The sequence below is a fragment of the Girardinichthys multiradiatus genome, chromosome 12, assembly GCF_021462225.1.
Source record: "Girardinichthys multiradiatus isolate DD_20200921_A chromosome 12, DD_fGirMul_XY1, whole genome shotgun sequence".
Classification (NCBI taxonomy): Eukaryota; Metazoa; Chordata; class Actinopteri; order Cyprinodontiformes; family Goodeidae; genus Girardinichthys; species Girardinichthys multiradiatus.
In genome coordinates this window covers 23,521,460-23,548,694 of record NC_061805.1, presented here as the reverse complement: position 1 = coordinate 23,548,694, position 27,235 = coordinate 23,521,460, and the positions used below count along the sequence as shown (strand labels likewise).

Here is a 27,235-nt window from a genome sequence, read left to right as displayed (position 1 = left end):
TGGTAAATTGTTTACTGACCATGGTATCACTGTGCTCAATTGGCCTGCCAACTCTCCTGACCTGAACCCCATAGAGAATCTGTGGGATATTGTGAAGAGAACGTTGAGAGACTCAAGACCCAACACTCTGGATGAGCTAAAGGCCGCTATCGAAGCATCCTGGGCCTCCATAAGACCTCAGCAGTGCCACAGGCTGATTGCCTCCATGCCACGCCGCATTGAAGCAGTCATTTCTGCCAAAGGATTCCCGACCAAGTATTGAGTGCATAACTGTACATGATTATTTGAAGGTTGACGTTTTTTGTATTAAAAACACTTTTCTTTTATTGGTCGGATGAAATATGCTAATTTTGTGAGATAGGAATTTTGGGTTTTCATGAGCTGTATGCCAAAATCATCCGTATTAAGACAATAAAAGACCTGAAATATTTCAGTTAGTGTGCAATGAATCTAAAATATATGAATGTTAAATTTTCATCATGACATTATGGAAAATAATGAACTTTATCACAATATGCTAATATTTTGAGAAGGACCTGTATAATCACAGAGAAATTATTTTGTGGTTTCTTTTTTTATTGGTTTCATCTGAGTACAAACAGTATAGCCTTACAAACATCCTGGACCAACACTGGGTGAACGCAGTTAATAACACTTCTACAATTTTCTGATAACATGTCAGCTGGAATGTGCACATCTTTATCATTTATTTTATTTGAAGTATAATATAAAAATCTGAATCTTATTAAGCTATTTTGGCCTCCTTTTTCATTAGTTACTGATTTTCAGAATTAAATTATTGAAAATCCTTTCTTTGTCAAACATTATGCATTATGCATCAAGTTTTATGCATTAATTACACAAAATTGAATAAATGTAATACACGCAGGGATCCTATTACTGACCTATAACTCACTTGTTTGTTCTTTTTTTACTTATCATTTTGATTTCTAGTGATGAACTATGAGATAACAGTAGTAACCGGAGATGTGATGTTTGCCGGCACTAACGCCAGAGTGTTCATCCAGATTTATGGGGAGAAGGGCAAGACAGAAATTATCACTCTTCAAAACAAATCCAACAACTTTGAGCGGAACACAACTGAAATATTTAAGGTATCAAAGTTGTATTTTATCTTCTCAGTGTCTCAAGATGATTACCAGAGAAAACAAACTCACATTTAATGCAAAAGCTTTCTAACATCTTAACAGTTTGAGGCCAAAGATGTGGGAAAGATCTTCAAAATACGTATAGGTCACGATGGCTCCGGGATTGGATCTGGCTGGTTCCTCGAGGCAGTCGATGTTAAACATCTGATAATGGTCCTGGTCCCCAAAGAAAAGAAAAAAGAAGACAAAAAAAAGAAGAAAAAAAAGAAGAAAGACGAAGAGGACGAGGAGGAAGATGGAGGAGAGGAGATGCAGGAGGTGGTACTCACGTACCATTTTCCCTGTTCACGCTGGCTGAGCAGCGGTGAGGAGGATGGAGAGCTTGTGGTAGAGCTCCTGCCTGAGGATGCAGAGGAGGATCTAGAAGGTACGGAGCAGACCAAAAACATAAAGAGACGATGAACATTTGATTGGTAAACTTCAACCTTTAAGTTCATGTTAAGTCTTGACTATGTAGAGGAGGAAACATTATCAGTATTTCATCTGCTTATCGGCAATTTGACAGAATGCTGGTGAGGGGGTTTCTAGTTCATTCCACAGCATGAGCGTGCCACTTGGTGCTGTGGAGCCATGGCCTCTTTTTGACCTCCTACGTTTCTGCTGCTGATACCAGTCTCCTCCACTGCACACATAGGACCCTGACATGGTGCCATCGCCATGTTCTTACAGAAGTTTAGTGCATGTCTGGGAACTCTCACGCTCCATCACGCCAAGGTTGAAGGGCAATCAGTTCTTGATGCACCCCAGTAGACCAATCCAAAAACCTGCAGAGACTATCCAGATTCTGGCAGGTTTTAATGTTGTGTCGCTTTAACAAAGCCACATCCAGCTTTATTTCCTGTTGCACAAGCATCATCCTCAAATTATTTTTTACAACACTTAGTATGTAAGCATAATGACTTTCTTCTTACCTAAAAATGTAGACATCTGAGGTGAAATCCACCATTAAAATGTTCTGCACTTGCAAAAATGACTAATTTAAAACAATAGATATTCTATTGGATTTCCTTTGCTCGTCTGCTTTTGTTACCATTGATAAAATCAATACTTTTCATACACGTATTCAACTGAACTGTGGCAGCACTAAAACAAGCATCAAACAGTGCTTTTGCTGAGCATGCAGCTACTTTCATTATTCTCTTTGCTGTGCAGCTGCTGCCTTTTATCAAGTCTTCAGTGAAGTCAGGAAAGTAAAATTATCGACAGATGTACCAACTGTGATTCAAGCAGATAAACTAGACCGCATACAATAAACTGAATAATAGTTACATTTTATTTTACTTACAAATATGAAAGTGTAACCACAGACAATCTGTAATAAGTAAAACAAAATACATTTTTCATGTTAATTTATAAAAGAATCATTATTGTCAGTACTAACAAATGCCTATTTCTCTGAAAGCACCAGCCTTCATTAAATGTTGCTAACATCTGATGTGTTGCTTTAGACATTTAGATTTTTTTTTAGCTCAAACTATTTATACCATTTAGGGCACATTTGCATCTTGAACTGATGTGTGATTTGCACAGTTTGATTTGACACAGTATCCTTGCCAACATATGCGACAGTTTCGAGAAGGTGTGAATAATTCATCCCTTGCTTTGTCTGACAGTCAACACCTATGAAGTGTGTGTCTTCACGGGTGACATGATGGGAGCTGGGACAGATGCCAACGTCTATATTAATATTTATGGGGAAAATGGAGACACCGGTGAGCGCCCCCTGAGTAATTCTGACAACCTCAACAAATTTGAGCGAGGGCAGGTAAGATGGGTTCAACGAAGCTTGACCAACTACTTTGTTAACTTTAAAGGGCATATATTTTTCCAAGTTCTCCTTCTCAGTTGTGTTCAGAATGGTAACTCACAGTAGTTATATTCCTTGCAATGACCTAAATTAAACATGTTTTAAAAAAGAGTGAAAGACAAAAAAGTGAACTCAAGGCAGCCAAGAATACAGCAAAAAGTTGCAAAAGAAGGATAACATTACATTTGGAAGTCTGATCGATGGACATCAATGCCTGACCAAGACAGAAGCGGTGATAGCAAAGTCTGCACTACACAAGTGATGGCAAGTTATCACCTTCATAGAGTTTTTTGTTTTTATATTTATTCATCCAGCAGTAAGAAGTCAGCAGTAGTCTGGAGACCTAACAAACCTGCACTCTATGAAGGGATATAAAAGCACTTGAGCCAGTCTGAAACAAACTGAAATTCAAAACACTAAAATAATTCCTGGAATCCAGAATAGCCAAACTTTTTATTAACAATTCATGTAGTGGATGTGTGGGTCTCACTTTTATCCAGATGCACAGTCCACATTTTGCTCATGAGGCTTTGGCAGTACTACAGTGATTTGGTGTCAAAATTCAAACTCTATGACTCCATCTGCAGGTAATTTACCCAAAACAAACACATTGTGTGCGGTCAAATTTTCTCTTTTCATTTGGGTTAGAAATAAAAATTTTCATTAAAATAAAAAAAGCATTTTCCTGAAAATCTTGTACTTTGACCTGGCTGTTGACCATTATCAAGCTTTCTGCAGCAGGCATGGCATAAACTGTGTTGTGTTGTTTTTTGTTAGATTCAAGTTTTTCCCTCCACTAAATCTAAGTTTTGAATTGTTTCATGCTCCTGTTGCAAAAAAATGTGTCTGATGGTGACTGTTTTTGTGAGTAAGGTGAACTCCATCCTCTCACCCATGTTTGCTGTGTAGATTGTCTTTGAGAAAACAGAGCTTCCTACATTCGTTTTTCTCTGTCACCAATAAGCGGCTGCACATCTATTTAACATATTCCCATTAGAAAGGTAATTTTTGTCAAGAAAACAGTCCGTTGAGTAATTACCTTCAGAGATTTTCATACAGTGCCATTATAGACACATGATCTTCCACATATGGTAGTCCTTATTTGTTTTAGTGGACGCGACTCAAAAGTCTATTCTTTTTCCAGAAAAATTTGTTTTAAAATTACTTGTCTGCTTAAAACACCCATAAAAAGGTAGATTTTGATTTATTTATGTTGCCTTCTTTTAAGATTTTTTGGTTTTTTGTCTCTAAAATATGATTATAGACCTGTGTGAACTTTAAGAACAACTATTTGACAGGTTAACATCATAGTTCATAAAAGTATTTATTCTCATTCCAACACTAGACAACCCAAAATCACTCCCATTTATTTCCATCAGGGCTGCACCAGTTTTTTCAGCTCTTACTGAAAAACCCAATGACTTCCAGGCAACTTGAGCCTTGCACTGAGGTGTGGGTAGGAGTGTATTCTGCTATGATTACAGGATCTCTTGCAGGCGAGCCAGCTGTGACTGAGAGGAGCTCCGAGGAGTACTCCATGTCATTCAACCTGTCCTACTTTTACTCCCCACTTCATCCATACCTGTGAATTATTCATCTCTATGTTACAGCTGGTGACAAACGCGTTTAGTTCGGTATTTCTAACCCACAAATCAAACAGGAATAGTCAATTTTTACTGCCATTCTTGTCATTCTTTCATTGATAAACTTACAAGAAATAAATATGCATAAATATCTGACAGAAACCAGTTCATAAAATATTTCTGAAGACATTTTAAGAGAAAGTCATGTTTGTGAGGTTAATGTTTTACCCATGAAACAGAAAGAATCACAAAGTTGTTGATTAAAAACCCAGCATTCATGATGAAATGCCAGGTGTAAAGCACATGGGTAACTTACACAAGGGGCTATTAATAATGAAAGATGTGTAGGTGTCTGAGAACATCCACTGCCACCTAGACAATCTCTTTTGTATGCAGAGCCCTTTCCCATTTCAGCAAAACAAAGCCAAACAACAACCTGCAATTATTATGGGTCTTTTTGTTAAACTGGCCTGCTTTTATTTCACACAACTCACAAGACGGAATAATGCTTGTGACAAATGAGGCTCTGAACTGCTGAGCCTCTGATGTCCTCGATTTACACTTTCAGTACATCAGATGTCTTCAGGGGCCCCTCAAAATTTATTGGGATCGCCCTGGTAAAGATGTGTAAAAACCCATAAAAACAATTTTGTCTTTTATCGGAGCAGGACAGTTTCACACTGAACATTAAAAAAACAACCTTTAAAAAGTTATATTTTAGTGAAATAGAGTTGTTGTTTTTTTTTACAAATAACCCTGTGTCACAATTAGTGACTCATACCTAAGGGCAATTTATTTAGAGTAACCAATAAACTTAACAGTCATGTCCTTGGACTGTGGGAGGAAGTTGGAGTACCCAGGGGGAACCCGCATTTGCACTCGGAGAGAATGGAAATTCCATACAGAAAGACTCGAGGATGTAATTTGAACCCAGGACCATCTTGCTAACAGGCAACAGCGATAACCAATGCTCTAGCATGCAGCTATGGACAAACCTTCAATGAAATATAATTTGACACAGTGGTCCATTCCTCTTACCACTCCTCAAAATAGGAAAGACTGCTGTTTTTTAATAACTCAGTAAATATCTTTAACCAACTAGTTACTGGTCCTTTCACAAATCTACTATCAGGGCAATAATTAAAATGTTTAAAACAATAGGAACCTTGACTAACAAGGCTAAATGCGAACCTGAGTTTATCTTGCCACCACCTCACAGTGAGAATGGTGAGGAAAGTAAAAATATTTCCAAAACTTACTGGACCCCATGGAAGACCCAGAACTCACTGCAGGGACTAAATGATTATTCTGCCTGGAGAACTCCTTGGGATCCCCCTTCATAAACTGAGAATGATGTACCCAAAAATCTAACTGAAAAAAGACATGTCTCTTCTGTAATTTTGCAGGAAGATGTTTTCATTGTGACAGCTATTGATTTGGGCACTTTGAAGAAGCTACGAATCCGTCATGACAATACACAGCCTTACTCAGCCTGGTACCTGGATCGAGTTGAGATAGTGGACACGAAGGAAGATATAACGTACGTGTAACGTTTAAATGCATTTTTCTCTGTTTGTGACTAAAGATATGGTACAACTGTAAAAATTAACAGTTTTATGCAGCAGTAAAACTAAGAAAAATGCACTCTCATCTTTGAGTTGTAGCTCTGATTAGTGTATTTTGGGGGTTCTGTAGGTATTACTTCCCTTGTAACCGCTGGCTTGCAGTGGATGAAGATGACGGGCAGATAGCAAGGGAGCTGGTTCCTGTTGACGAGGCCTTTATGAAGCAGGATGAGGAGGGGGCCGGTGCCACTCTGGGACTGGAGCAAAAATGTAAAGTTCCTTTTCTTTAATCAACAGAAGTCTGGTATTAGCAGCATGTATAAGTTAGTATAATATGATTTTAACCTCTGAGATGTCATTTGGTTTTACAGCCATGTCTACTACCTATACTATTAAAATAAAAACTGGGGAAAAGAAATATGCTGGAACTGATGCCAACGTGTTTGCCATCCTGTTCGGTGAAAAAGACGATACGGGTGAGACAGATCGCAGTCCCAGCATTGCTGTGGCAGCCCAGATGATCCTGATTAAAGGTTAACTGGGATCTGAAACTCTTGTTGATTTAGGGCTCATCAACCTAAAGGCTTGTAAAAACTATAAGAACAAGTTTGAACAGGGGATGATCAATGAGTTCATTGTGGAGGCAGTAGACTTGGGCGACCTGGAGAAGCTTCGGATTGGACACGACAACTCAGGTGAGTCAAAGAAAAAATCCTTTGTTAAACAAAATAAAATAGAATAAAATAGATTGTTAACATGAGGATAAATTATGAGAAAATATGTGATACTTTTTTTCAACAGGAGGTTCATCTGGTTGGTTCTTGGACTGGGTTGAGATTGATGCCCCCTCTCAGGGACAGAGACTACGATTCCCATGTGGCCGCTGGTTGGATGAAGGAGAGGATGATGGTGCGATTGTTAGGGATCTCTATCCTGCTGACTTACAGACTGAAATTTACACTCCATGTAAGTAAACTAGTAAGTAATACTAATAAATACTTTAGTGGGAGTAGTTTTTTGCAAATGTGCGGAAGTAAAAAAATACTTTACCAAATGGGAAAAAGGCAGTAAAATCTGTTAAGGGCTGGGTTGACAACCTGAATAAACAGCATACTAATACAAGTATAAGAGAGAAAACAACAAACTTACAAATGAAAAAGTCCTATCTGGGCAGGTCAAAGTTATTCACAAACTATATTTATGTCAGTAAGTTTAATTAAAAGCTATAAAGTATTCAAAACTTTGTTTATACTCTCATTACAAAACTAGTTCTTATACATATTCTCTTGAATATTTACAGGCCTCCTAAGTCCAAAACAAACTTTTCCAGTTAATTAAATTAGCTTTTAGCTGTGATATGTGTTTATTATGACTGTTTAATTATTGTGGAAGACTTCAACATTCACATGGACAATCCTGAAGACAGAAGTGCAATAGAACTATGTGAAACTCTTAGAAATTTTGGTTTGACTCAACATGTACAATAAGAAAACGCATCTTTAAGGACGGTGCTGCTGAAACCTTTAACCAGAGTTACTCTTCTACCTCCACTTTACCCTGTAGCACTGTAGATGAGCTGGTAGATAACGTTCATTATAAAATCTCGGACATCATTGATTCAATTGCTCCAATTAAACTGAAAGTCGTTTCTGGGAAGAAAATGTCTAAATGGAGAAGTGCTCCACCAGTCAGAAGTGAAAAAAAGGAGTGTCGAAAAGCTGAACGCAGGTGGCGAAAGACTGGACTCCAGGTTGACTATATTATCTATAAAGAGAGACTATGCAGATATAACCTACAACTGAAAAATGCAAGGGAATCTTTCTTTTCTGAGATCATCAGCAAAAACATTAACAATGCTCTTGCATTATTTGCCACGGTCGACAGGTTAACAAACCCTCCTGTAACTGTAGCATCTGAACTCCACTCTACCAGGGCCTGCAATGAATTTGCTAACTTCTTCACTGAAAAAACCCAAAAGATCAGAGGGGCAGTCAGCACATCCACATCAACTCCAGTACCAATGTTGTCTCCAACTAGAACTGATTTTGACAAAATTTCCCAATTTCACCAAATAAACTGCAAACTCTTAGAAGAAATCGTACAGCAAATAAGCTCTTCTTCCTGCTGTCTTGATGTTTTATCCACAGCTTTCCTTAAGAAAGCTTTGACTGTAATAACATCTGATTTAACACAAATAATAAACACGTCAATTTTTTCAGGTGTTTTCCCCAAGGCCCTGAAAACAGCAATTATCAAACCTCTATTGAAAAAGAGCAACTTGGACAAGCTGCTACTACAGAACTACAGGCCTATATCAAACCTCCCCTTCATCAGTAAGATTATTGAAAAAGCTGTGTTTCAGCAGTTGAACAACTTCCTAACAACGACCAACCGCTTCGATGTCTTCCAGTCAGGCTTTCTGCTCACCACAGTACAGAAACTGCTCTTGTCAAGGTGTTCAATGGCATCCGTATAAAAGCAGACTGTGGAAGAACCACAGTGCTGGTATTATTGGACCTTAGTGCAGCATTCGACACTGTTGATCACTCCATTTTATTAGAGCGCCTGGAAAACTGGGTCGGCATTTGTGGTACATCACTCAATTGGTTTAAATCCTACTTGAAGGACAGGGACCCTTTTGTGTCAGTAGGTAAGTTTACATCAGAAACCACAAAAATCACATGTGGCGTTCCCCAAGGGTCCATCTTAGGGCCCCTCCTATTCAATATCTACATGCTCCCCCTAACTCAGATTTTAATAAACAACAACGTAAGATGACACACAGCTATACGTGACCATGAACCCATTCAACCGCTGGGTAAATGCTTAGAAGAAATCAATGCATGGATGGGCCTAAATTTTCTTCAGCTGAATCAAAACAAAACTGTACTAATAACCTTTGGACCAAAGGAAGAGCGTTTAAAAGTTAGCCCACAGCTTCAGTTAATACAGCTAGAAACCACCAGTCAGGCTCGAAACCTGGGTATAGTGATGGACTCAGACCTGAACCTTCAGAGGCACATAAAGACAGTAACAAGGTCAGCCTTCTATCACCTAAAGAACATCTCCAGGATTAAAGGACTAATGTCTCAGCAGGACCTTGAAAAACTAATTCATGCGTTCATCTTTAGTAGAATTGATTACTGCAACAGTGTCTTCACAGGTCTGCCTAAAAAGTCGATCAGACAGCTGCAGTTGATCCAGAACGCTGCTGCCCGCGTCCTCACTAGAACTAAGAAAGTGGAGCACGTCACCCCGGTTCTAAAGTCCCTACGCTGGCTCCCTGTAGCTCAGAGAATAGACTTTAAAATACTTCTGTTAGTCTATAAATCACTGAATGGCTTAACACCAAAATACATTACAGACATGTTGTCAGTGTATCAACCACCCAGACCTCTCAGGTCTTCTGGCTCAAATCTACTCTGCAGAACCAGAACCAAACATGGAGAAGCAGTTCTTATGCTCCTCTAACCTGGAATAAACTCCCAGAAAGCTGTAAAAGTACTGAAACCCTAAGTTGCTTTAAATCAAGATTAAAAACGTATTTGTTTAGAGTGGCCTTTGACTGTGCCATCTAAACATTGTTAGTTACGTTTTCAGTCCAACTTTCCTTTCATTTTCATATAAATCATTTTCACCTCTTTAGATCTAAACATGAGAAACTATCAAAGTGTCAAGTTTTACATATCACATCACATGCATCTAATCACCTCCTTGTTTCTTTTTCCTAGTTGTGCCTTATGAGATCAAGATATACACCAGTGATGTGTTTGCAGCGGGGACAGACGCTGATGTGTTTATTGTCTTGTATGGACAAAACGGGGTGTGCACTCTGCAGAAGCACCTGTGTGTCAACAAGAGAGAGCGACGGCTGTACTTTGAAAGAGGAGCAGAGGACATGTTTATTGTTGAGGTGAGCAAGTTGGATTTTAGAACAAAGATCATTTATTACTTGCTGTCTTGCTGTTGGTTTGTAAACAATCAGCTGTTCTTGTCTCAGCTGGAGGACATCGGTGATGTGATAGAGAAAATCAGGATTGGACACGACAACAGAGGCACAAACCCAGGATGGCATCTTGACAGGGTGGAGATAAGGCGACAGCTACGGAAAGGGAAGGTACTGAATATCCACTTGAGACTACACTTGCATAGATAATTTAATGATTTAGAGTTTCTTTCTCTAAAGACCAATTAAATTATTAGCAGATTAGAACTATAAAATTTTTGGGGCATACTCCTCTCAGAGTCATATTTACTGACCTTCATGTTAGACTGGGCCCATTTGTCTGTGAATAATGACAGGGTTCAGACACCACGATATTTCCATGCGAACGCTGGCTGGCCAAGTCCGAAGATGATGGGGAGACGGTGAGGGAGCTGGTCGCCTCTGACATCATCACACAGAAGCTCCTCAGGGATGGGACGCTAAAGACAACTGAAACTGAGGTGGAGGATGCTCTGGAGAGTAAGTTTTACTCAGATTTAGAGGATAAAGTGGATTTTGTTTTTTACTTAAAATCTTCACTTCATCCTTGAGGTATCGATCTCTATGTAAATACATTTTGTTACATTTACATCAACATCAGTTGTGAAAGTCTTTTAAAACACACTGCATACTCAAAGGGGTCTCAAAATGGTCAAAAATAAAATGTTCATAATTACAATTTATAGAATGAATTAAAAGAGGAAATGTTCATGTTTATGATAAATCCTTGTAGAGCAGGGGAGGCAAACTAGTTTAGTATAAAGAACCCAATAAAATCCTTTATCACTTCAAAGAGCCACACATTCAGAGGTGGGTAGCAACAACTTAGATTTGCTCAGTTACATTTACTTAAGTAACGTTTTGAAAAAAAACCTCTAAAAGTAGTCCTACTGCACCATTCTCTTTATTTCTACTTGAGTAATACTATTTTGAAGTAATGCTACTCTTACTTTCTGGCTACGGCACACACCTTGAGTTACTACACTGAATGATGAACAAACATGTTTAAAAAAAAAAAAAAACACGCCAGACACATACAGACGTCCGGTGAGACTTAAGCTTCATTGTTCTAATGTTATCACAGTGGGGAGAACAAGTATTTGATACACCGCCGATTTTGCAGGTTTTCCTGCTTGCTAAGCTTGTAGAAGTCTTTAATTTTTATCATAGGTACTCTTCAAATGTGAGTGGTGGAATTTATAATAAAAATCCAGAAAATCACATTATGTGATTTTTAAGTAATTAATTAGCATTTTATTGCATGACATCAGTATTTGATCACCTAATAACCGATAAGAATCCCGGCTCTCGCAGGCCTGTTAGTTCTTCTTTAAGAAGCCCTCCTGTTCTCCACTCATTACCTGTATTAACTGCACCTGTTTGAACTTGTTATCTGTATAAAAAAACACCTGTCTACACACTCAATCAAACAAACTCCACAATGTCCAAGACCAGAGAGCTGTGTAAGGACTTCAGGGATAATATAGTAGACCTGCACAAGGCTGGGATGGGCTACAGGAAAATAGCGAAGCAGCTTGGTGAGAAGGCAACAACTGTTGGCGCAATTATAAGAAAATGGAAGAAGTTCAAAATGATGGTCAATCTCCCTCTGTCTGGGGCTTCATGCAAGATCTCATCTCGTCGGGCATCAATGATCATGAAAAAGGTGAGGGATCAGCCCAGAACTACACAGCAGGACCTAGTTAATGACCTGAAGAGAGCTGGAACCATAGTTTCAAAGAAGATCATTAGTAAAACTATGCCGCCACGGATTAAAATGCTGCAGCGCACGCAAGGTCCAGGCCCGTCTGAAGTTTGCCAACGACCATCTGGATGATCCTAAGAAACGAATGAGAGAAGGTCCTGTGGTCTGATGAGACAAAAATAGAGTTTTGTGGTCTAAACTCCGATCGCCCTGTTTGGAGGAAGAAGGAGGATGGGAACAACCCCAAGAACACCATCCCTACCATGAAGCCTGGAGATGGAAACATCATTCTTTGGGGATGCTTTTCTGCAAAGGGAACGGGACGACTGCACCGTATCGAGGGGAGGATGGATGGGGCGATGTATCTCGAGATCTTGGCCAACAACCTCCTTCCCTCAGTAAGGGCACTGAAGATGGGTCGCGTGGCAGGGTCTACCAGCATGACAACGACCCGAAGCACACAGCCAGGAGGAGTAAGGAGTTGCTCTGTAAGAAGCATCTCAAGGTCCTGGAGTGACCTAACTAGTCTCCAAACCTGAACCCAATCGAAAATCTTTGGAAGGAGCTGAAAGTCCATATTGCCCAGCGACAGGCCCGACACCTGAAGAACCAGAAAAAAATCGGGATAGAGGAGTGTTCCAAAATCCCTGCTGCAGTGTGTGCTTACTTAGTGAAGAATTGATCTGTAATTGCAAACAAAGGTTTCGGAACCAAATATAATTTTTTTTTTTTTTTGATGTATTAATTCCTGTGTCATGCAATAAAATGCTAATTAATCACTTAATTTCTTGGCTGTGCCATTTGGAGGTCAGGTGAACATGCAGTAATCAGTAGATATTGTCACTAAAAGTAGTTTTATTATTATTTATTAAGTACCTGCACATAATTTTATATTTTGTCTGTAGGATTACTTCATTTACAAATTAAATGAGATTAAACTACTCAATCAGATAAGCACTACTTAAGTACTTCGGGCCTTTTTACTCAATATATTTTTTACTATTACTTGAGTAATTCTATTTTTATATGTCCTGTACAGCAGAGTAGAAATCAGAATTGTTGTCTGAGTGCCAAGAAGAAGTCCAACAGATTTACATTCACAAGTACTGAAACGCATATATAAAAACAGCATTGTTACCAAAAAGTGCACAGTACTAATGAATGCAAGATGTATTTACTGGAAACTGCAGCTCAATATAGAACATCTGTCTGTTAGCACCTGAATCCAAAACCTGTGGGTGTAAGTGTGAGTGCGCTTGTGTATATAATGTTTCTCCATAAAAATATGCAATAGCGAGTGTGAGGACCCACAGACTAGCCCCCCTGGACCCAAGACAGATACAGAGGAGATCCAAGCCACAGACATCCAAAGACCCCCGGAGGACTAAAACCCAGAGAGGACCACTACCGCAACCCCTCAGAGAAGAGCAGAGGAGAGCCCCGGGAGACCACCCAGCAGCCACAATGTAGAAGCCCCAGAGAGCTGCAGCTATAAGCTCCACAGGCCCATCGGCAGTCGTCTATGCGGGAGTAGATCCAGCCATGAACCCAGAGACCCCAGGGCACCTCACCCCCAAGCAGAGGACTGTCAAAGCCATGGGGTCCAGACCCTGGCAAGCAGCGACCGGGAATGAGCCGACACACACCAAAGCACTCAGCCCCAGACTCCGAAAAACCACCAATTCACCAGCGGGCAGAGGCACGAGCCACTGGCAGCAAGTGTGGCAGGGAGGAAATAGCCCCCACATTTGATGAGGGGCCATCTGAACCCAAACAACCTCGGTCCAGACCTGACCCCCTGCTCCGAGCCCAGCACCCAACGACCCCCGTCCCCATCCGGAGAGGGTGCCATGAACAAAAGAGGGGTCCACCTGGTCCAAACGAGCCCGTCAACCAAAGCTGTCTCAGAACGAAACAGTTCCAATCCTCCAATGAATTCCGATCTCAACCCCATGAGTCTCCCACCCCCCATGGACTCCCACATGAATTTCCCCACAGGGCCACCCCCAACAGGACACAGATGTGGAACCCATGGCCCCAAACCCAAATGCCATGAATTCGCTCCCCACAGGGGCACACCCCCACAGATGAGCTCCACCCCTAATAAGCCGATGAAGACACATCCACACTGTCCCACTCCAAGCACCCTCACCGCGAGGGCAAGGCAATAATGTGATTTTGTTTTAAATTATTTTAAGTACCTACACATAATTTTATATTTTGTCTGTAGGATTACATAATTTTTATAAATTAAATCAGATTAAACTACTCAATCAGATAAGCACTACTCAAGTACTTAGTGCTTTTTTCTGAATACTTTTTTTTACTATTACTTGAGTAATTCTTTGGATGACATTTTTTTTTACTTTCAGTTGAATATAAAAACTTTGAAGCAGTGCTGCTATTACTTAAATACACATTTTGGCTACTTCCTCACCTCTGAGCACATCAACAGCGATTGAAAGATTTGCTTCATAATACTTTGCTCACTCAAAAAGTTTTTGTGAGTTATTTTTCCTACTTTAGCAGGACATCAGTCACTAAGGCTTACTGGGACACCCGACAGGCTTTATTTTCCACAATTGTCCTTAGTACTCTGTTTTGGCTACTGAAAGCAACTCTTCCAAATGTGTGTCAGTAAGAGCAGAGCGATGTTTAGACTTCCATTGTGTAGGTGTAGAAAAACCTAATTCACAGATATATACTATATTGCCAAAAGTATTTAACTGTCTACTTTTACATGTACATGAACTTTGATGACATCCTATTCTTAATCCATAAGGACCAATTTGTTGATGGACCATCCTTGCCAGCAATAACACATTTAAATATTCTCTAAATATCTTACACAAGGTTTAGGAGTGTGTTCATAGTTAGATGAGAAAACCAAAATTGCAGCTTCCACTCTAATTCATCCCAAGGTGATCGAGAAGGTTGAAAGCTAATTGAAATTGTCTGGCTTCCTGGCACAGACTTGACTATTAAGCATAAAGCATGAATTTTCAATATGGTTGAGGTCGGCCCATTCCAGAAGCTTAAGTTCTGATGTGTGTTTGGGAATATTATCCTGGCGTCACATTTTCAGATCAACTTGACTCGCTTGGAAACCCGACCGAGTAGTTGCTAAAAAAGGGACTGGTACCAAGTAATGGCATCTAATGGAAACCCCTTAAAAAAACATATATCCACCCAAAGTTATGCCAGAAGTTTATTGATGGCTAGAAAGTGTTGTCAAGCTGCAACTCGTCTGTGTAGTCTGTGTAAACAAATGTGATTTGTATCACATTAAATACACACAGGAGTGTGTACTTTTGTAGTTGCATACCTTGGTGCAAAGAAGCGTTGAGTCCACATGATTCAAAGTTTGATTCTTCTCCTTCACAGCTCACACATACAACGTATCTGTGCGGACAGGTGACAGGTACGGCGCAGGAACTGATGCCAATGTTTTTCTCACCATCTACGGAGACCTGGGAGACACCGGGGAACGCAAACTTGCCAAATCAGAGAATAACAAGAACATGTTCGAGAGAGGAGAGGTATTCGTAAAGTTTGATGTCTTTTCCCGCCGGTGTACACATTAAACTCTGTAATTTCCCTGTTCTTCAGGTGGACAGGTTTACAATTGAGGCTGTGGACCTGGGGCAGGTGTTTAAGATTCGAATTCGTCATGACAACACTATGGTGGGAGCACATTGGTACCTGGACCAGGTGGAGGTGTATGATGTGGAAACAGAGGAAGTTTACATGTTCCTGTGTGAGCGCTGGCTGTCAAAAAAGAAAGAAGACAAACAGATAGATAGAATCTTCTACGTCAAGGTTTGTTAAATTTTGTCTTTAGTCAACAAGAATGACTAAAGACAGGATGATTCAGAGTTTAATATTATCCTAAGAAATGTCCGGTTATGTCTTCGCAACCTAATTTATTTGTACATTGCTATTGCTGCTGCTTTACTTCAGCAGCTGAAGTAAAGCGGTGTGTTTTAGTACCTCGTCACGTTTAGTGAGCTTTTTTTTTTCAAGTAAGCCTAATTGGTTTTCAGTCAGCTAAATTTCCTTTTTTTTTTTGTCTGTTACAATAACCGCGCCAGATTATCACATCTCTGAACATGTCCCAGTCTCACATGGATATGTCCAGACATGGTCCTCTTTTTGTTTGTTTCCTGTCTGGCAGAGTATCACTCAGAATTATTGTCAAGCAGAAACAGATTTAGTTTCACTGAAGCATTATGCAATAAGCATTATACAAGATGAATGAATGAATGAATGAATGAATGAATGAATGAATGAATGAATGAATGAAGCATTAAGGCTTTTGCAGAAAGAGAGAGAAAACCACAGCAACAAACAACAAATGCATACTGTATATGACAACAACGTCACGGAAAAGAATATGGTACCAATTAATACAAGATGAATGCGGTGGCAGCCACAGGTCAATATGATATACATCTATATATCTGTGTATCTGTAAACACCTAAATCCAAACACCTGTGGATGTATGAGTGAGCACGCTTGAGTGTTTAATCATAATATTCAGTAGCGGGTGTGAGGAGGCACAGACCTGCCCCCCCACACACAGAGGAGATCGGAGCAGATCTACCACAAATCCCCATCCGCCCATCTGTTAAACCATTAAAATCACATGTTAACATAATTGAAATTAGCTTTAAAATAAGTTCTGTTTTTTTGTTTTTTTTGTTGTTGTTTGTTTGTTTTATTTTTATTTTTTTCTTCATCAATGATTGCCCCAAACAGCTATGGGTTTATTCGCCTAAAGCCTTCAATGTAGAAAGAGATTAAATACAACTTATGTTATAAAATTTTCTTGGGTTTCTAAAGTCTGCTGTGGTTTAAAAGTGAAAGTCAATGTAAGAAGCAGTACAGTATTTTTTAAATGAGCATTTTCCTTCTTACACAATGTTCTTCTGTTTTGCTTTGCATTACCATAATTTGTTCGTTGTGTGTCCGATACAGGGATATGAGGGTGAAAAAAGTACTGATCCATATTTCGTGAAGATGGCCCAGTCCAGACAAGGACTCGATAAAAATGCCAACAAGAAGAAAAAGAAGAAAAAGGTGTCTGTGGCCGAAGAAGGTCCAAGTAAGCAAACCACTAAAAATTGTTTACATCAAGTAAAAATAGCTATGACACCAGCAGTAAGCCTCATCTGATCAAACTCGCAGAAATAAGTGGCCCACATCATCCATAGGTTGCACATATCTATGTAAAAAAATTGGGAAATGCGTGATGTTTATGAAAAGGTAAATAAAGCTGCATTATGAAGATGGCTTCTGAGGATCTTTAAACAGTCTAGGATTGCAGATCCCTTTGGGAAATGACAAAAATGCTGAGGAGAAGAGAGGCATGAGTCCAGAACAGGTGTGCAGAGCAGGTGGTGGCATTTAACAACTAATGAAAATGGGATTACTGTGGCACCTGAGCTTCAGCTAAGATTAGACTATCTTTATGATGCTTACAGCCCCATGATATATAAACTGAATATTTATTTAATATCTGCAAGAGGCAAATTAATTTTCAATGGGAACGCATGCTGCTGTGATCTTATCCTTTGTGCAGACTCTGGAGACTGCTCCTGTGCTTGGTGGGCTGCCTTGACACTATGCTTTGGGTCATTTGCACCCAGGCTTTAACCTCCTGACTTATCTTAAAATGCTGCTTTAATATTTCCACAAAATGTTCTTTTCTCATTATGCGCTCCATCCTGTGAGGTGCTACATTCTACAATTTTAGTTACATCAGACCACATAAAATGCCTCCAAAAATTAAGTTATTTTTCCCTGAGTGCATTGGCAAAATGTAACCTGGCTTTTTATGTTGCTTTTGGAGTGATGGGGTCTTTCTCACTGAGTGGCCCACCAGCCCGTATCAGTACCACACTTTCACTGTGGATCATAAGGCGCTCTAACCAGCTTCAGCCAGCGTCTCCACAAGGTCTTCTATTTTTGTTTTGGGGTTTATACACATTTCACACGGTACAACTCAGGAACAGAGAACTTGCCCCCTTCATTAACAGTATGCTGTTTGGACATTCATTTGGTGTTTATACTTGTATATAATTGTTTGAACGGATGAATGTGGCATATTCAGGCATCTGGAAATTGTACCCAAGGACGAACCAGACTAGTGGAGGTCCACAATTCTCTTCCTGATACCTTGCCTTATTTAATTAGGTTCCCCTATGATTTTACACAACGCAGGAGGTTTTGTCTTGAAAGACATCTACTTACTTCAAATGTCGTAGATTAACAGAAACTTACAAAGCCTTGGCATCATCACATGGGCTTCCCCATCCATTAAGCATCTCTTTTTCTTATTATTCTGCCATTAAGGAAAAGTTTTGTTAATCCTAACTGTCCTAAAAAGGAAAGGTTTAGTCATGCCAAACAGTGGGAAACAAAGGATGTGTCTTTTTATTCATTGTATGTAAATATCTGGTTTCAACCGTATATTTGAAACAGGAATAGATGCTCTTAGGATAAATAAAACATTACAAAGCTGGGCCTTGAATTATTAGTAATAACTCACATACATTATAAGTATTAATATTATTAATAATTTATTAAAAAATAAAGTTAAAACATTTATCCTGATTTGGAAAGAGCTCTTAGAAAGAGCTTTTGTAAAATATCACATTATGTCTTTTAAGTAACTCAATTTTAAAACAAGGAAGGGAAATATTTAATCCAATGTTCTCCCTCATGCAGTCATCTCTTATCATTTCACGTTGTCCACTGGGATTGACCGGGACGCGAGCACCACAGCCAGGGTTTATGTCATCATCATCGGCCCAAATGATGCCGAGACGGACCGTCTGTGGCTGGACCTGGCAGAAGGGAAGAAATCCTTCACGGCGGGCGGCATGGAGCACTTTGTGTGTTATGGAGCTGACGTTGGAGAGATCAAGAGGGTGGAAGTGAGAATCTGGGAGAGAGTCTGTAGCTAAATCTGTAAAGTTGTCTCTCCTCTGCTGCTGCTGCCTTCTCAGATACAGTGATGTTATAGATTACAAATAATGAGTTTCCAGCTCAGGAATAATTAACTCTAGCTGCAATTCATGGTACGTTGATCAAACAAAATCAAATGATTTCTGAATTTTCAACTCATTTTTCCCTGTCTCTGCCTTCTCTTTTTTATTTCTCCCTTGCTGCTGCTCAGCTCGGCCATAACGGTGTCACACCGGAGAGCTGCTGGTTGGTTGATGAGCTGTCGGTTGCTGTGCCAACCAAAGGTATCAAGTACATCTTTCCATGTAAGTGCTGGCTGGCCAAAGACAGGGGCGATGGTTTGACTGTCAGACTGTTAAATGTGCTGGACTCCAACACGATCAACATTATCCGCAAAGTGAGTCATCGTACCAAAAATAATGATCTTTTGGAAAGCATTCCTGAAAAAAGAATTCCTCTCATGCATGCCTGTTTTTCTCTGTATTTTTGCAGGTTATTTATTCAGTCACGGTGGTCACAGGAGACACTCAGTATGCAGGGACTGATACAAACATTTTTCTGACTGTGTACGGGGCCAACGGGGGCACAGAGGAAATATTACTGCCGAAAAACCGGGATAGGTCAGTCCAATAATGATCCTCTAATACAACTCTCTATAATTAAAGGAATGAGGGAGAAACGGAAAGACTTTGATTCTCTGTCTTATTAGAAAAAGCTAAATTGTTCCTACAAATATCTACTGGTTTCTTTCCTTTTGGTGTTTGCATAATAAAAAGTCCCCTGATGCTTTACTTTGTCCAAGCTGAGGTAATGCAATTTGTTATTGTGAAATGTCTGAGCACCGTTATCTTTGACTTCATAATAGTCCTTTATAAAGTTTCTTAAAACTTTCAGAAGAAATCTCAGAAGTCACAATAGAACAAACCAAAGCTTAGTTGTGACAAATTCAGACAGAAGAGCAGAATTTGAAAAAGATGAAAGACACAACCAAAGAATTCCCTTTGAGAAACTGAGTTTCAGACAAATGTATCTTTTACTTGCAACAAATCTCCACCCAATATTATTGGCAGGAAGACTTTCTCTCATATTTCAAATACCTCTTGAAACAGTGAACCAATGATGTTACAGTGTAATAAAGGTGGGCCAAGCCGGGGCCACCCCAACATGTTTAAAGTCTGCATTTTTTACAATGATACACTGGATCTTTACATGTCAGCCTGCAGGTCATCAAAACCTTAAACTAAGTTCAACCTTTGCTCATTCAAACTCCGTCTAATTATGTACATTAGTGATTTTATTCTATTTTATTTTTACCAACTATCTTTCTGAGAGTTTGTGTTTGTTTTTCATTCAATGCAGATTTGAACGAGACCAAGAAGACATGTTTACCCTGGAGATAGATGACATAGCTCCTCTAAAGAAAATCAGAGTTCGGATCGATGGCACTGGGAGCCGCCCAGACTGGTTTCTTGACAGGGTAATGTAAAAACCGTTTGTGTCCTTGGCTAAAATTGAAATAAAAGAAAGTGATGGGGTCATAAAGTTGATTTTATCTGGCACACAATGTTTGCTATCATAATTCAAACTGATTTATTCCGGAGTGGGGTTTTCTGGTAACATTTAAATGTTTCAGATCATCAAAACACATTTTAATATCAAGTGTTTGTGATAACTGGCAATAAGTCAACTACATCATTGTGGTGGACTGTTGGTCGTCTCTTCTTCGGAGAAATTGTTTAATTCAGTCATATTGGGGGCGTTGACTATGAACCGCCTGTTTAAGATCGAGCCACAGAATCTCAGTCAGAAGTCCAGATTTTGACTAGGCCATTTCAAAACCTTCATATTCAGTGATTTAGATGTTATTGGTTCTTTTAGTAGGTGGGTCACCCCTGGGAAGATTTAACACTGTTCCATAGTTTCTCCATTATGGATCCTGTTTCTCCCTGTGGTTCACTGGAGTTCCAAAGCATTAGAATAGACTTGAACCCTGACTGAAGGATCTCAATGGCGTTGTTTTTTCTCCGTTCTTGAATTCTTTTAGATCAGGGCCTTATGAGATGTTTTTTTCCTACTTCATATTGTCAGACATGTCCTGTTTAAGTGATTTAGTGATTGTACAGGTCAGGCAGTCAGTAAAAATGTGGTTAATCACAGCTTCATTAGTAATAAGGAGGGAAGTTACATGTTCACATTGTTCCAGGTTGGTTTGGATAGCTAGTTGATTATCTAAATCATTCAGGAGTGACAAAAAAGCAAATAGAGAAGAATTTTGAGGGCAAAAACATTTTTAAAGCAACATTTACAAACATTTAGGGGCCGAATCTGCAGTTAAGTTATTTTCTAAGGTTGTCCATCTCAAACGTTGTTGACATTAGCTTCCTTTAAATCCAATCCTGCGATGCTGGGGTTCTTTTTCTTGTTATTTACTCACTTGATTATTCAATGCTCACTTTTAGGTCCTCATGCGGAACCTGACCACTGAGGAGGAGTATCTGTTCACCTACGAGAACTGGCTGTCCAAGACTCAAGGGCCAAAAAGGACAAAGGTGTGTGAACTGTCAGCAGTCGTGGATGATGAGGAGATGGTAGAAAGAACAACGTACATCATCACAGTGCAGACCAGCGATGTCGGAGGTATGTTGCATGAGTTTTAGACAGTATTGCTTTTGAGTTTTTTTAAATTAGTACCAGTAATGCCATGCTGGCCTCTAAGTTCTAGATAGTTTTTTGTGCAACATCTTAAATTTCATGTTCCTATGACACTGTTTTTGGAAATTTGGTGCAAAATTTCAGGTGGCGGTACCGATGCCAATGTGTTTTTGATTGTATTTGGGGAGTACGGTGACACTGGGACATTGCCTCTGAAGGAGAACACCAACAGGAACAAGTTTGAGCGGAAAATGAAGGACGTGTTTAGGTTTCCAGACATCCTCAGTCTGGGTGAGCTGTCCAAAGTCCGAGTGTGGCATGACAACAAAGGTGAGAAGAGGAAGCCTGCTGGGTGTAATATTAGATTAATATATTACATACAATGTTTTATGCACAACTAAAACTTTTTATGCATTTCTAGGCCTGTACAACCTGTTTTTGTTTAAACCATTTAGAGAAGCATTGTTGAATGCATCAAAATTCTTGATTGAAATACTATATAGAAATGTCTTCAGCTAACAAAAGAAATGCTAAGACCTGTGTAAGTTTTAATGACTCTGCTGTAAACAGGCCCGGCGCCCGGGTGGCACTTAGAGTACATTGACGTGAAAGACGAGGCCATGGACCAGACCTTCAGGTTCCCCTGCGACCGCTGGCTGGCTAAAAATGAAGATGACGGGCAAATTATTAGGGAGCTGGCTTGTGCCAACAATGACTCTATAGACCTCAGCGACAAAACCAGTTAGTGTAAAAAAAAAATTTATACCGACAGGTGCTTATTACAGCCACGTGAGAAATGATGACTGTTTCTGTCTTGTCACAGAATATGAAATTTCCACCACAACTGCTAACACAGATGATGCCTCTACCTCAGAAAACGCCTGGATTGTGTTGGAGGGACGAAAAGCTCGATCCAAGGAGTTCATTCTGGAAAATAAGAAAAAGAAGTTTTTAAGGCAAGACATTAAGAACACTTATACTGTACCCTGCAGAACTAGTTTTAATACTTGTAGCCACAAGTACAGCCACAAACTTCAATTCATTTTATCTGGATTTTGTGTGATAGACCAACACAAAGTAGCTCACAATCTTGAAGTGGAATCAAAAGTATACACGGTTTTTAAAGGTTTATTTACAAATATGTATCAAAAAAGTGTGGCAGGCATTAGTGCTGGGCAATAAAACTATTTCAATAATTAATTGAGAAACAGCAAATGTTGATAACAATGATAAAGGTAAGCTTACGGTTCAGTAAGACAGATATTACATGTGGTCTAACAGACATTTTTACAAGATGGAGAACAGATTGCAAACAGTACCATGAATTTGATTTGCTTTATTTTCTGGTTGTACTCAAACATATTTAAAATTTTAAACAGTACTGCAAATGGGATTTGTACGTCAATATATTGTTAGTTGAGAAAGTGTCGTAATAATAAATAAAGTCCAGCAATTCTTAGGGGAATTCAGTGTCAGTCAGTCAGTCAGTCATTTTCTACCGCTTATTCCATAGTGGGTCGCGGGGGAGCTGGTGCCTATCTCCAGCAGTCTATGGGCGAGAGGCAGGGTACACCCTGGACAGGTTGCCAGTCCATCGCAGGGCAAATTCAGGGAATTCAGTGTTTTGAAACTAAATCTAATTAGTTATTATTAAAGTTTTATTAAATTTCTTCCCCCAGCTTGAACCATCACCTTAACGTGGTGGAGGTGTTTGAGTGCTCAAATGATCTTAGAGGCTATGTTGTCTGGGGCTTAAATGCCCCTGGCAGGGTCTCCCATGGCAAACAGGCTATAGATGACGGGTCAGACAAAGAGCGGTTTAAGACACCTTCATGAGGACCACAAAATCGAGGCATATGACGTCACTCGGTATGGCGGAACCAGGCCTGGTGGCTGGGTTGCTCCTCGCAGGACCCAGCTGGGCTAAGCCTGAACGAGAGACGCGAGGCCACCCCCCAGTGGGCCCACCACCTGCAGGGGGAACCAAGAGGGACCAGTGCAAAGAGAATTGGGCGGCGGACAAAGGTGGAGACCTCGGCGGCCCAATCCCCGGATGCTTAGGCTGGCTCTAGGGACGTGGAATGTCACCTCACTGGAGGGGAAGGAGCCTGAGCTTGTGTGGGAGGTCGAGAGATATCGACTAGAAATAGTCAGGCTCACCTCCACACACAGCGTGGGCTCTGGAACCCATCTCCTCGAGAGGGGCTGGACTCTCTTCTACTCTGGAGTGGCCCACGGGAAGAGGCCGGGGTGGGTTTGCTTGTTGCCCCCCAGCTCAGCCATCTCGTGTTGGGGTTTACCCCAGTGGATGAGAGGGTCACATCCTTGCGCCTTCGGGTTGGGGACAGGTCTCTGTCGTTTCAGCCTTCGGGCCGGGCGATAGTGCGGAGTACCCGGCCTTCTTGGCGTCCCTGTCGGGGGTGCTGGATAGTGCCCCTCCCAGGGCCTCCATTATTCTGCTGGGGGACTTCAACACCCACCTGGAGAGGCATGATCGGGAGGAATGGCCTCCCTGATCTGAATCTGAGTGGTGTTTCGTTATTGGACTTCTGTGCTAGTCACGGATTGTCCATAATGAACATCGTGTTCAAGCATAAGGGTGTCCATCAGTGCACTTGGCAGGACACCCTAGGTTGGAGGTCGATGATCAACACTGTTGTCGTGTCGTCAGACCTTCAGATGCATGTTTTGGACACTCGGGTGAAGAGAGGGCTGAGCTGTCCATTGATCACCACCTGGTGATGAGTTGGACCCACTGGAAGAGGAGAAAGCCGGACAGACTTAGCAGGCTAAAGCGCATAGTGAGGGTCTGCTGGGAACGTCTGGCAGAGCTCTCGGCCAGGGATATATTCAACTCCGACCTCCGGGAGAGCTTTGACCAGATTCCGGGGGATGTTGGAGACTTAGAGTCTAAGTGGACCGTGTTCTCCACATCTATTGTCTATGGTGCTCCCCGTAGCTGTGGCCATAAGGTCTGCTGTGCCTGTTGCGGTGGCAAACCCCGAACCCGGTGGTGGACAACGGCAGTAAGGGATGCTCAAGCTGAAGTAGGAGTCCTATTGGCTGTTGTTGGCTTGTGGTAAGGCCTACGCCAGGGTATTGGAGAGGAGAGCCCGGCCGATAGTCGAACCTCGGCTTCAGGAGGAGCAGTAGGGTTTTCGTCCCGGCTGTGGAACACTGGACCAGCTCTATACCCTCTACAGGGTACTCGAGGGTTTATACGAGTTTCTCCAACCAGTCCACATGTGTTTTGTGGACCTGAAGAAGGCATTCGACTGTCCCTCATGGTGCCCTGTGGATAATGCTCCAGGAGTATGGAGTTGGGGGCCCTTTATTAGGGACCATCCGGTCTCTGTACAAGCGGTGCAGGAGTTTGGTCCACATTGCCACTGCTAAGTCAGACCTGTTCCAAGTGTATGTTGGACTCTGGCAGGGCTGCCCTTTGTCACCGGTCTTTTTCATAACTTTTATGGACAGGATTTCTAGACGCAGCCAAGGGCCGAAGGGGTCTGGTTTGGGAACCAGTGGATTTCGTCTCTTCTTTTTGTAGATGACGTGGTCCTGCTGGTCCCCTCTAGCCAAGACCTACAGCATGGCTGGGGCAGTTCCCAGCTCCTCCAAGTCCGAGGCCATGGTTCTCAACTGGAAAAGGGTGGCTTGTCCTCTTCGCTGCTCCTCCACATTGAGAGGAGCCAGTTGAGGTGGCTCGGGATTCTATACCAGATGCCTCCTGGACGCCTTCCTTGGGTGGTGTTCCAGGCACGGCCCACTGGGACTAGGCCCAGGGGACGCCCCAGGACACGCTGGAGGGACTATGTCTCTCGGGTAGCCTGGGAATGCCTTGGGCCCCCCCGGAGGAGCTGGAGGAGGTGTCTGGGGAGAGGGACGCCTGGGTGTCTATATTGAGTGTGCTGCCCACGCGACCCAGTCCCGGATGAAGCGGAAGACGACGAGTACGAGTAAATTTGTTCTTTAAGCTTGTATTAAAACAGAAATTAGTCCTATAAATTTAAAACCATATTTTGATTATTATTGAAAACATTCAATACAGAAAAAAGTATTGTGATAATACTTGAAGATCATTTCATTAGTGGATTTAAGTTTGGGGGTATCAGAATAAAGAGAGCTGGATACAAATAGACACCTCAATTTTCAGATATTTATTTGTCATAATTTCACTTCTTTGTTGGTCAATCACTTAAAATCCCAGTTTAATACATAGTGATTTGTGGTTTTAACAGCAAATGTGAAAATGTTAAAGAAGTGTGAATGTATGTGGCCTTACATAATCTCCCCTCATTCATGCTTTCATTTTCTGCCCTCTTTTATCTTCTAGCATCTCTTTCTCCTCTCCCAAGTCTCTTTTCTCAGAAGAGATAATCCCAGTGCGCACAACAGAAAAATCTCTCACTTTATTAATCTTTTTTGTTGTACACAATCTCCCTCTGCACAAAGTCCCCAAAGAGTTACTAATTTCTGCTAACTTTCACAGCGGTGCCACTGACACGTTTGAGTTCTCGTCCAAACACTTGGGGGAAATCGCCAGCATCTGCCTCGGCCACATAACAAAGGATGCAAAGAAGGTGAAGAAAGAAGTCTTCTGGCACATTTTGGAGGTGGTGGTGACAGAAAAGGAGCTGGGAAACAAGTGAGTGGAATCTCACATAACCTACGTTATGTTATGTAAAAAGAAAAAAGGCCTTTGATGACTCTCTTTTTGTTAGGTATTTCTTTCACTGTGACGCCCAAATCCCTCTGGCAGCCAAAAAGGACCAGTTCCAGACATTCGAGTGCTATAAATCCATAGAGAGCTTTGCAAGCAAAGTTCGCAAACTGGTCCCCGTCAAGTATGAAGTCATCATCATCACCGGGGATGTCAAAGGGGCCGGAACCGATGCAAATGTTTTCATCACCATCTATGGAGTCAACGGGGACTCCGGCAGGCGTCACCTAAAGCAGAAGTTCCGTAACCTTTTTGAGCGAGGGCAAATGGACCGGTTCGTTGTGGAGATGCTGGACCTCGGGGAGCTGCTGAGGGTCAAAGTGGAGCACGACGGCAGCAAGTGGAACTGTGGGTGGTTTTTAGAGTGTGTCGAGGTGACCAACACGGCTAACTCTGTCACAACAATCTTCCAGTGTGGAAAGTGGCTGGATGCTAAAAAGGCTGATGGCCAGATACAGAGAGTGCTTTATCCAAGATATTAGAAAGCACAGATGGGGTGCTCCTTTGTACTCATATTGTTTTTACATCCAGTGTCTTATAAAAAGGTTGCAGTTACCATAGATCAAGGTAACTCTTTGTGCCAAATGATGAGACCTTACCTCTTAAAACTTAATGAGAAACTATAGATAAGTCAAATAAATAGAGTAAATAACACAACCAAATAAACATTTAATTCATGCTTTGATTCATGTTTTTTGCTTTTTTTCTTCACATCGAAGTTGCTGCACAAATGAGGAATTGCACACACCCCAAAAAAATCCACTCAGCACAAACTGGAAAAATGTTTGTTTTTTAATAAAAATTGTAATTGATAAATAATCCTTGAAGTCTCAGGTTTCTGTTTTTTGGTTTTTTTACTTAACATGTGGCATGACAGCCCGTTCTCCAGGGGGCTGCAGTGAGATGCGTAGAGTAAGGATTAAATTTTCTGAAAAGTGGAAAGACCAATCCCCACATCCAGCATATGCAAATACCAGGGAGAAACTCAGCTAAAAGCCTCCACCAAGCACTGTCTACTAAATTAAACACGATTGAAAGCAAAGGAAATTGTGTGGTCATGTAACAAAAACACTCCT

At 41.0% G+C, this 27,235-nt stretch overlaps 1 protein-coding gene across 6 annotated transcripts in view; it reads left to right on the top strand.

Moving 5' to 3' along the window:
- Window positions 1-26,978, top strand: part of loxhd1b (lipoxygenase homology PLAT domains 1b) — a 63,041-nt gene extending 36,063 nt beyond the window's left edge. For 4 of the 6 annotated variants that reach the window (XM_047380376.1, XM_047380377.1, XM_047380378.1 and 1 more), the window contains 24 exons: window positions 955-1,115; window positions 1,212-1,536; window positions 2,783-2,934; window positions 5,966-6,099; window positions 6,255-6,394; window positions 6,496-6,600; window positions 6,691-6,819; window positions 6,926-7,090; window positions 9,856-10,037; window positions 10,125-10,241; window positions 10,427-10,589; window positions 15,199-15,353; window positions 15,424-15,633; window positions 16,793-16,919; window positions 18,545-18,753; window positions 18,996-19,181; window positions 19,277-19,404; window positions 20,144-20,261; window positions 21,244-21,421; window positions 21,581-21,766; window positions 22,007-22,177; window positions 22,260-22,392; window positions 25,929-26,084; window positions 26,161-26,978. In XM_047380376.1, coding sequence (XP_047236332.1) covers window positions 955-1,115; window positions 1,212-1,536; window positions 2,783-2,934; window positions 5,966-6,099; window positions 6,255-6,394; window positions 6,496-6,600; window positions 6,691-6,819; window positions 6,926-7,090; window positions 9,856-10,037; window positions 10,125-10,241; window positions 10,427-10,589; window positions 15,199-15,353; window positions 15,424-15,633; window positions 16,793-16,919; window positions 18,545-18,753; window positions 18,996-19,181; window positions 19,277-19,404; window positions 20,144-20,261; window positions 21,244-21,421; window positions 21,581-21,766; window positions 22,007-22,177; window positions 22,260-22,392; window positions 25,929-26,084; window positions 26,161-26,641 — 4,211 coding nt within the window. In that variant the 3' untranslated portion in view covers window positions 26,642-26,978. Of the gene's footprint in view, window positions 1-954; window positions 1,116-1,211; window positions 1,537-2,782; window positions 2,935-5,965; window positions 6,100-6,254; window positions 6,395-6,495; window positions 6,601-6,690; window positions 6,820-6,925; window positions 7,091-9,855; window positions 10,038-10,124; window positions 10,242-10,426; window positions 10,590-15,198; window positions 15,354-15,423; window positions 15,634-16,792; window positions 16,920-18,544; window positions 18,754-18,788; window positions 18,898-18,995; window positions 19,182-19,276; window positions 19,405-20,143; window positions 20,262-21,243; window positions 21,422-21,580; window positions 21,767-22,006; window positions 22,178-22,259; window positions 22,393-25,928; window positions 26,085-26,160 lie in introns of those variants that run through there. The other 2 variants (XM_047380380.1, XM_047380381.1) reach the window with 2 other exon arrangements.
- Window positions 26,979-27,235: the final 257 nt, after the last annotated feature.